Source organism: Pteropus vampyrus, unplaced genomic scaffold, assembly GCF_000151845.1.
Source record: "Pteropus vampyrus isolate Shadow unplaced genomic scaffold, Pvam_2.0 Scaffold380, whole genome shotgun sequence".
Classification (NCBI taxonomy): Eukaryota; Metazoa; Chordata; class Mammalia; order Chiroptera; family Pteropodidae; genus Pteropus; species Pteropus vampyrus.
In genome coordinates, this window is record NW_011889161.1 from 492,935 (window position 1) to 502,851 (window position 9,917).

The following is a 9,917-nucleotide window of genomic DNA, read 5'->3' on the forward strand; positions in this document are numbered from 1 at the left end:
GGTGCCGTTTCTGAGAAAGAGCCCCACTCGCAAGCAAATGAATAAAAGCAAACCGACCAAAGTAACAAAACCCAGTCTACGCTCTCGGTTCGTCTCATCACCAAGAAACGGAAGCCCCAGCGTTATCCCAGACCCCATGTGACAGAGCCAGAGGGGAGGGTTGGGGAAGCCCGAAGCCACACTACAAGGAGAAAACACCGACCCCCCCACCCCCGGGAGCGACAGCGTGTGCGGCCACCAGCAGGGGCGTCAGCGTCGCTGTCAGCACCGTCCTGTTCGCTCCTGTCACTTCGTGGACCTCCGTCACTTACGTAAGGAAGCTGAACGTTACTGACCGTGGGACAGAGGACGCTTTCTATTAGTTTACAATAAACGTTCTATGAATGACATGGCCGACTAAAAAACTCCAAAACGATGCAGGCTACCATGGCGTAGCCGCCATTTAACTGTGGTGGAATTTAGCTCCGACTGAAATGTGAGCGGTGAGAGCTTTTAACTGACTCCCGGCTACACGTCACTCCCCTTAGCTAAGTCCTATCTAGACATGTGTTTAGGTCAAGTGTAAAATGCAATCTGAGCATTTACATATAAACTAAAGTTTGAAGATATCAAAATTTCATTCAATAGCTGTTTCTTTTCCAGTAGTAAATGTCGATTACCACCCGAACTAACTTGGGGCAGGTTCGTTAAATTTGGTCGATTCGGAACACTCCGAATCGAGATAGTAAGCGTGTGTGGTTTCCTCTCTAAAAATTTTATCCTCAATATAGTCATAATCCAATTCATAACGAATTTATAAAAATAGCTTTTTATCCAATAATTCCAGCAAGGTAAAAATAGGAGTTTCTTTTTATATATAGCAAACGAAACAGGCTCACTGAACACGAGAGAACTCAAAACGTATCGAAGTCGCCGTACGTCCCGCGAGGCCGCGCTCGGGCCGCTGTGGTGTCTTGTCCACCTCGCACTGGCAGCTTGAAGGTGCAGAAGCTTCTTCCGAGCCTGCGGGCTACACGCACACATCAGCCCGCCAAGACCTGCTTCGCCCGCAGAACTCAGTTAACACTGCGTCATTTCTAGCAAATGGCAGCGCTGCTCCTTAACCTAGTGAGGGCTCATGGGGGCGTTTGTCATTCATCACACTTTTAGCGTTAAACCTTCAAAGAATCTCCTCGAAGCCCCCGAACGCACACACGCGCGCACACAGCGTGAGAGACGTCGCTCCTGAAGCTCACCGCGAAATACAAAAGTGCACTCTCCGACATCTACGTATGAACAGGCTAGAAACGGGACTGTGTAAAACGTTTGCTGTGCAAACTGGGAGGAGCCAGGCCCCGCCCTGGGCCCTGGCCACCGGGGCCTGGCGCCCGCCCTACTGCAGAGAGTCGCTGTTCTCCAGGACCAGCCCGCCGATGTGCGCGGGGGCCAGCGCGGCCCCGCCGGGCCCCGGGCTGTCCACGGACTCGTCCTCGCTCTGCTCGGCCATCATGACTTGCTGCACGGCCAGGGTGGCCCCGTCCGAGGACAGAGACTGCAGGCTGTCCACACTCACGCTCACGGGCGTGCTGATCGTCACGACAGCTCCTGCGGCAGAAAGGGGTGGTCACCACGCTCTGCCCCCCAGCGGGGTGCTGTTCGCTCACCTGACCTCGCCTCGAGACCCCTCTGTGTTTCTGGGTCGCTCGGCAGGGACCTGGGAAGCTGTCCCGAGGACGGGCCTCAGCGCTCGCTGAAGGTCTCGGGGGTCAGGTGCCACAAGAACACAAATGACCAGCGGGGGGGGGGGGGGAGGGCAGGACGGCCGTGACTGGAGAAACAAAGCAGGCCGGGGTGGTGGCCCGTGACAAGGGGAGGGGGTGGGTCCCAGGGGATGAGAGAAAGCAAGATAAAGGCGGCAGAGACTTAAGGGTGAGGGGGCCAGTGCGGGGCGGTGAGAAGGGACGATGCCACCCTCTGGCCCGAGGGCCAGGGCCAGGACGGAGGACAGTGCCCGTGCTGAGCCTCGGGTGTGCGTGTCTCTGTCCCTGGTGTGGCGCCCCCTCCCTCACGGGCACCGAGTGACGCTCCCCAGGTACCGCCTTCCTCACGTCTCCGAGGCAAAAATGGCAGCCGCGCACACCTCGGTTCCCGGCCCGAGCTCACGGGGCCGACGGCCAGCCAGGGCCTCTCGCCTACGGTCACCACCCGCCCTGCGGTGTCGCCGCGCGCTTGCCCGGGGCCCGGCCCGTACCTTCCGACATGGCGAGCTCGCTGGGCGGTGGCTGAGCGGCTCCCGACGCGATGGAGTCCGGCCAAAACCTCTGAACCGGCCTGTTCTGAGCAGTCTTCTTCTTCGTTTTCGGAGTTTCTGAGCAACTGGAATCCAGCATCGGCTGAAGGATCCGTCTCCTGGCGTTGATGAACCTGGGCGTGAGGTCGACAAAAGGGACAACCGTCACCGACGGCCTCTTTAAAGGCCTCCCACAGGAGCGACAGGGGCTCCCGGGACACAAGCTGCTGCAACACGGTACGAGAAACACTCAGCGCCGCAGACTCTCATTCCGACAGACACCCGGCGTCGTGACGAGCCTTCCGTCTGCGCGGCCAGAAAAGCAGGCCGTGCTGTCCTTACAATGGTTCATCGCAATAAAGACCCCTCCTCTGCGTCCCTGTTTTCCACTTCCACTGATTTAGTCGTTTGTGGATTCGCTGGTCTTTACGACAGCAATGACACCATCACAGCCGTGAACGTGACATTATTTTCTCTAAGGGAGAGAAAGGTTTAAGTGGCAAAACTACGTCCCGTGAGGCCTGTGTCTCTGCCTGCCGGTCCCTGGGTGTGACAGGCCTGACCCTGGAGCACACAGGTGTGACTCCAGGCGTGACCGGAGGTCACCTGAGGCAGGAGTTCTGTCTCGTCCACAGACGACTCCAGCTGATGAGCTATTGCTTAGATGGCAAAGTCGCGAGTCACTAAGCTGTTCTAGACGCACGCCGGAACCGTAAAATCACAGACGTCAGCGGCTCTTAGCGACTAAGCCTCACTTTGTGACTTGACGCCACGTAAAAAGAGCAGCAGAAACGCCCCGGCTGGCGGCGAGGCGGGCCGTGGTGCCACGCAGACGCGCATGACGGTACCGCTGAAATGCGCACTTTTGGCCATCTCCATCGCTCCCAGAACCCCAGCCGCTGCCCCCCGACGTGGGAGAGCAGGGGGCTGAGGCCAGGAGGCGGCCTGTGCCCCCGCAGTCTGCCCTGCAGCCCGTGGGCGAAGGGCACGGTGGCCGCCCACAGAGCCCGTCTCCCCAGAGGCTGATCGGACTCCACGGCACCCTGACCCAGCACAGGAAACCTCGCCAGCCGTCCTGCCACCCGTTCCCAGGAGCGCGAGTGATCGGTGGTCAGCCCCTCGCTAGAGGCACATGCTCCTCTACCGAAGGCGGACCTCAGGGGACAGCCAAGCGGCGTCCAGGGCGGGGCAGGAAAGAAAGCATGGCCTCAGACCCCGAGTCTGGCCGGCCGTCGGGTGGGGGCGGCCTCTCTTTCGATGTCCTCACACGCAAACGAGAGAACTAGACCCGGACCGGCTCTCGGGCTGCTGAACTTTAAAATCCAAACATGTCAGAACACGTAAGGTTGCACTGGACACGTCCCAGTGTAAACGACTGGCAGCACGGGGCTTCGTGCAGAGCGACTCTTCCGTCCCTGTCACACAGCAGGACCTGGACTAGGAGACCGATCGATAGCCCCGCGGTCCCCCGGACCTGCCTCTCCACCCTCGTGCAAAGCGGCCGCGAGGCGGAGGCGGAGCCGGGAGCCCATGGTGGGTTCAGAGTCCAAGACGCAGTTTTGTGAATATACGGAGTGAATCAGCTACAAATGACTAAGATTTCAGAAACTTTAGAATTTATGAAAGTCACACTATTAAACTGTTAGTAACTTAACAAATTAAAGGTTGATGTTAAACTTTCCAGATAATTCTGTGAACGCCACGGGGCACTAAGTTAGGGAACACGAGGAAGTCACTAAACAAAGAAAAGTAAGGAGAGGGTGACAGGGTGACAAAAGCAAGAGAAGAGCCGAACGATCCACCCATCGATCCATCCATCAATCCATCGATCGCTGTCGTGACTCAACTACACGAGAGCGGCGAAGCGTGCGGCGACCGCGGACTGGCCGCGGATCCATTAGCGCCGCTCAACAGAGCAACGGGAAATCATGCAAACAGCGTGGTCTCCCATCGCGACCCAACTCCGAAAGGATGGCTCAGACGCAGGCAACAGCAATGTTTAACGCAGCGCCAAGGCACACCCTCTGCACGTGTAACTGCGCAAGCTGGAAGACGCTGCCATCTCCATGGGACTCATCTGGCCTTCGAGTTCAAACTTTAGCGGTCAGAACGAGAAGGCGGCCGTGTCGCCAGCGGTGGCCTGTGCTTTCTCTGCTTTCACACGTGCCAATTATTAAGCTGAAACCACTTCCTAAGCGCGCCCCAGCCCTTCGCACCACTTGCAAGCGGACCGCCCTCACTGAGGGGAAAACACGGGGTCAGGGTCCAGGTGTCCCCGTCACGCGGGACCCGAGAGCTGGAGCAGGACGTCTCACTGATAAAGCAAACATCTCCCTGGGCGGTTCCCTCTTCACACCCCGCTGAGGGGCAGGGCCACCACCTGGACGCCTGGGAGCTGCCTCCCCCAATCACAGCCAACAGCGGGACGCAAGGTTTGGAAAGGTGGGAGGCTGCAGAGGGGGCCACCGGTGTCACCCTACCTCACCTCTGCCACCCACTGCCCAGAGCACCAGCGCTCCGAGGTCACCCGGCGGAGAAACCTGTCTAATCGGGCAAGCGGGGCACGGGCGAAAAGCCCGCAGCAAGGTGCCGAGCGTTCAGAGCGGGAGCTGGAAGCGTGCTGGCTTGTTCTGAGGGGTCCTGCCAGCGCCCCCAGCCCTCAGGCAGGAGCCCTATCCGCGTGTTCTCCACCAGACTTCGCTCTTCACCGGCGGCGGCATTTCCAGGCGTCCGTGACGCTGGTGGGCACGAGGAGGGGAGCGGCAAGCTCACCAGTTGTTAACTTGGAGCAGCGTCAAATTTGTCTGGGCGGCGATCTGTTTCTTCTCATCTTCTGTCGGGTAGGGGTGCTGGAAACAAACAGAAGGGTCACCGTGAACCTCGGTTTGCAAAGGAGCTCAAGACCATCCCGGTAAAGCAGGCATACGAAGGATCACGTGTAAGCAGCTGACGAGCGTCAAGCCTGCTTTTGGTTAAAACCCAACTTCGGTCTCGTGATTCTCTTAGAAACGCCCCGAACAGAACGGAGGGCTTCTCCCCGCTGCCCAGGAGCACCGGGCACCGCGGCAGCTGCTCAAAGCTCCGGCGACGGTGTGCCGCCGCCCCCGGCACCGTCCTCAGCACGGCATACGATCTGGAGTTTTACCGTCAAGGTTACCGAGGTGTAACGGTGAGCCACAACCTGCACCCACGTAAAGTGAATAAATAGTCGCATTCTGACCCACGAAACCTCGGCCACAGCAGGGCACTCAGCCCCCTGCACGGTCATTCCCAGATTCCTCACGATGGCCCCTCAGATGGACACAGCATCATCTTTTACAGACGAAGGAACCGGGGCATGGAGCGTTGGCCCCCACCGCCCACAGCTGGTGAACCAGGAGGCGGCGGAGAGGGGCCAGGCAGGCTGCTCCATGCCTGTCATTTTGCGTGACGTGTCTCTACCACGAGAACTGCGGGAAGAAACTGACACGGACACGCTGACGTCCTCTGCAGCTTCTCAGAAGACAACCTCTGCCAGGTGAACACGGGCCATCATGCAGAACCCACCCGGGCCCGGACCTCTGCCAGGTGAACACGGGCCGTCATGCAGAACTTACCTGGGCCCGGACCTCTGCCAGGTGAACACGGGCCGTCATGCAGAACCCACCCGGGCCCGGACCTCTGCCAGGTGAACACGGGCCGTCTGTCATGCAGAACCCACCCGGGCCCTGGCGGGGCACTGTTCCCTCCCTTCTTAACGTATGATTAAAATGCTTCACTTTAAAAAAACAGAATTAAACTGGAAGTAAATCTCAAAATCTGCAGAAGTAGCAAGGGAAAATCATTTCTCTCGACAGCAACCACCCACCCGTCCAGCTGGGGCACTGCCCCCCATGTGGGAACCACATGACGCTGACTCTCAAACCTACACGGCCGCGTCTCTGCGCACCCACCGAGGCCCGGACACTGGGCGGCTCCAGCGAAGGCGGGAGGCGGGGAGTTTGGTTTTCATTGTAAGCGACACTCAGTGTGCTGTAAAAGCCGCTGCCCGTGACGGTGATGGGGGCAGCCTGGGACCTGCCTCAGAAGCAGCCCGCTTCCCCGAGCTACCGCACTAACTCGGCTCGAGTCTGTAGATGAGTGCGCGGCCCTTTAGAAAGCTTGGAAAGGGGAGGCCGGAAACGTGAGTACACACACCGGAAACCGAAGGAAAACAAACCCAAGGAAACAGCAGTAAGTGCCGTCCCCAGCACTGGGAGGACCACGAGGAGAGGCCACCGTTCCAGAGGAACGAGGGCCAGGAGAAGGGATGCTTCGCGCCAGGGAAAAGGCGGCATTTTCGTTGACTCTGTGAGCAGAGTCATCGTTTCGGATTATTCGACATTAAAGGGAACCTGAAAGGGAAATGCCCGGTGCCACCACGCTGTGTGTGCCCCAATCACGACACCGCAGCCGTGCTCACTGGCTGCAATAATCACGACATAGTTAAAACCGTGTCCGCCCACTTTTCTCATCCCGTCTCCCTGACGCTTCCTCGCACTCACAGCCCCGCGTGCCGCGCCCACTCGTCGTGCCCCTGCCCCCAAAGCCACACGCGCTCACCACACCAACGCGTGTCCCAGCGGTGTGACCGTCACCGTGCCACCTTATCCGTAACGCCTTTCGTTTCCGTGGGAATCTTTCTAGGACACGTTTCTACACGTGGTCACATTGTTCCTTCTCCAGGTCCTGCTGGTGGGGGCGGCTCGGCGAAGAACAGACGCCCGAGGAGACAGAAGCTGGGGCCTGGCACTCAGGGAGGGCCGCCGCGGCCACTCTGGGGGACCACAGGGCTGCTCGGTGACATCACGTGCCGGTTCCAAGCCGAGAGCCAGTCTCCCTGGGTCCTTGCCCACTGGGAAAGAAGCCCGAACCAATCAAAGGGAAGGGGGACAAGTGACCGTGACGAGAGCCAAAGCCAGAAAGAGGCGAGACGGCCAAGATCAGGTGCTGGTCTCAGGGATCATGGTCGGGGCAAGGGCAGGGACAGGCGCCAAGGGACCAATGCAGCCTCAGGCCCAGGCAGCGGTCACCCAATTAGGGTGAAGGCGGGGGAAGGGCATGAGACATGGGCCCGACAGACACGTCCAGTGACAGCAACAGCGCCAGGACGAAGATGAGCCCAGCGAGGAGCCGGCCAGTGGGGGCGACAGCAGGGAAGGGGAAGGGCCGGGGGGCAGAGCCGGGCAGAGCCGGGTGAGCCGGGGGCCAGGGCTGCTGAGGGAGCAGGCGGCCACATGTACGTGGAGAACCCCGGCTGCACGGCGGCTCACGAGGCCACCGGGGTGCCCCACAACCTCCTGCTCTCCTGACTGCGGAGATGGCGCCTGCGCCCCATGAGCTCCCCGGACCTGGGCACCCTCCCTGCCTCTGTCCCCACTGCTCCTCCGGCAGCCAAACTGGACGGTCCCGACCCTGGCCGCTGGCCTGGATGGCGCTCCTGAGAGCCGCTCGGGGTCACATGCTGCCCCTAAGGTCGGTGGGGTGAGGACTGGGGGGCTCAGCCCAGTGGGCAGCGTGTCCATCCCACCAAAACCACAGACAAGTGTGCCTCCTGAGACAGGACGTGCTCCTGGGGGCCGGCCACGCTCCCCCTTGAGCTGCAAGCCGTCCCCCACCCCGTCCGCGCTCAGCCCCCTGCTCCGCCGGGGCCCTCAGTGCGTCTCCCTCACAAGTCCGGCACAGAAGGCCGCCGTTTTCCAAGGCTGCGCCCAAACGCTCCTCGTCTCTGCCCACTTCTGTCACTGACCTGACCTCCCGTCACCCGAGTCACCCTCACGTGCACGCGTACGAGGACCATGCGCCCAGCTGTTCCCTTTTCACCGGTGGTCCCTCGTGTACCTTAAGTTTCTTTTCTTTTCTTTTTTTTTTACGCCTGCAGCACCCGGTCTTCCTAGGTGGTCTCCCATCCAAGTACTAACCAGGCCCGACCCTGCTTAGCTTCCGAGATCAGACATCGGGCTTGTTCAGGGGGGCGTGGCCACAGACCATGGACCGTGGCTCCACTGGGGCGCGAACCCAGGACCTTCTGCATGTGAAGCAGACGTGCTCACCACTACACCACGGAACCACGTCCTACTTCAAGTTTCTCGAAGTGATGTCCTTCCCTGTGGGGTGACCCTCTCTTCTGTCCCTGCTCGACCCATGTGGACAGTGAAAAACACAGACACTGAAAAGCAGACCTACTGGCCCAGACACGTAACTTTTTCCCAGAAAATAAGCCAGAGAGCACGGTGGCTGAGGGCCCCGCGGGCTCGAGGCCACCATCGTCCTTACCCCTATGTGCTGAAAGAGCCAGGACCGCATGACGCTGGTGGCGTGCTTCGGCAGGACGCCCCTCTTGTTCTTGGACGAGCCGTCGTCTTGGTGCAAGAGGCTCAGGTCCTGGTTTAACTGTAACTGAAGCTTTTAAGCAATTGAAAAATACTATCAGAAAGCACAGAAAACTGTGACATCCCGACAGCTCGTGACCGCAGACGCAGAGGAGAACCAGGGACCGTGGGGTGAGCGGCTGGGGAGCGGCAGCGGCTAATTCTCAGGCTGCGCGTCCCTCCCCACTGTGACACGCCCCCCGGCGTCCCGCCCCTGCGACCCTCGCGGGACAGACGAGGACGCAGAGCCACTCGTGAGCCCTGGGGTCTCCTCGGCACCCGGCTTCCCCCAGCAGTGGACGTGAGGACATCTGAGCGCCGAGCCTCAAGCATTTGGAGGAGCCACTGGGAGGGGCGCGGAGGCTGGAAGCACCACTGACTGGAGGTGGCCTCGCCGCTGAGCAGAGGGGACGGGGACAGCGTGCACACAGAGGGGGTGGGCTCGCAGGCTGAGGGGACCGCCTCTGCCGGCCACTGAGAAAGGACGCAGCTTCCCCCGCCATGGGAGGAAAGCGTGAGGGGCATCCTGTCCGCTCCGCCACCAAAGGCGAGCAGGCGCTTCGGGCGCGGGGCCCTGGGCCGGCCCGGGTTGGGACTGGGTTGGGACCGTGCAGGCCCATGGACACGGCCGCGTGGAGGGGGCTGTGGCCTGGGGCCAACACGCGCTGCCGGGGCCTCAGCGGGCACGGCAGGGACACCTCTGCTGTCACTCTGATGGACGGCCGATGTGAGAATGTAACTTCACGAGTGATGAACATCAGCTCCCCCAGGCCGACGTCACCGTGCCGTACTCACAGACGCAGTGTAAGGGACCTGGGAGCTCGCTCGGCAGCGGCTGCTACCACGTTATTTGTGTTTCCTCTGCGTTTACATCGTTCTAAACGTATCGTTAAAAAGCCCGAACACCAACATCTGGACAGACACAATTAACGACTCGAAGGAGACGGTAAGACCACTAACTCGAGACGACTACGAATGGCATAACTGTTTTTGGACCAAAAGCAAGCAGCACTACGCCCGCCCCATGCTCACGCTCACACGTACGGGAAAGGGGCTTCTGAAGCTCGTCCCAAGGCGCAGGGGACACTGGCCCACTTGCCTGCACCAAGCCCCAGCAAAGCCTGGGACTGAGCACAGCGGGGACTCGAAGGCCTAGGAAACTGGCTGGAAGTCTGTTTGAGAGGCAGTGAGACCCCAAATCTCCCCCAGCGTTCTCTGCGACGGCTGATCCGCCCCTACCCCTGCCGGAGCCTCGAGGT

The 9,917-nt window shown here is 60.2% G+C and overlaps 1 protein-coding gene, 1 non-coding gene and 1 pseudogene across 2 annotated transcripts in view; all 3 read right to left on the bottom strand.

Moving 5' to 3' along the window:
* Nucleotides 1-733: 733 nt before the first annotated feature.
* The window catches only part of PKNOX1 (PBX/knotted 1 homeobox 1), a 41,170-nt gene continuing 31,986 nt past the window's right edge, over nt 734-9,917 (bottom strand). Inside the window, exons 9-12 of the mRNA XM_023523178.1 lie at nt 8,564-8,695; nt 5,042-5,118; nt 2,231-2,403; nt 734-1,584 (exon numbers count right to left, since the gene is read on the bottom strand). Coding sequence (XP_023378946.1) covers nt 1,373-1,584; nt 2,231-2,403; nt 5,042-5,118; nt 8,564-8,695 — 594 coding nt within the window. The 3' untranslated portion in view covers nt 734-1,372. The remainder of the gene's footprint in view (nt 1,585-2,230; nt 2,404-5,041; nt 5,119-8,563; nt 8,696-9,917) is intronic.
* LOC111731523 lies at nt 8,160-8,275 on the bottom strand (annotated as a pseudogene).
* Nucleotides 8,285-8,357, bottom strand: TRNAV-CAC. The gene has a single exon. It is a non-coding gene; the product is annotated as a tRNA-Val (tRNA).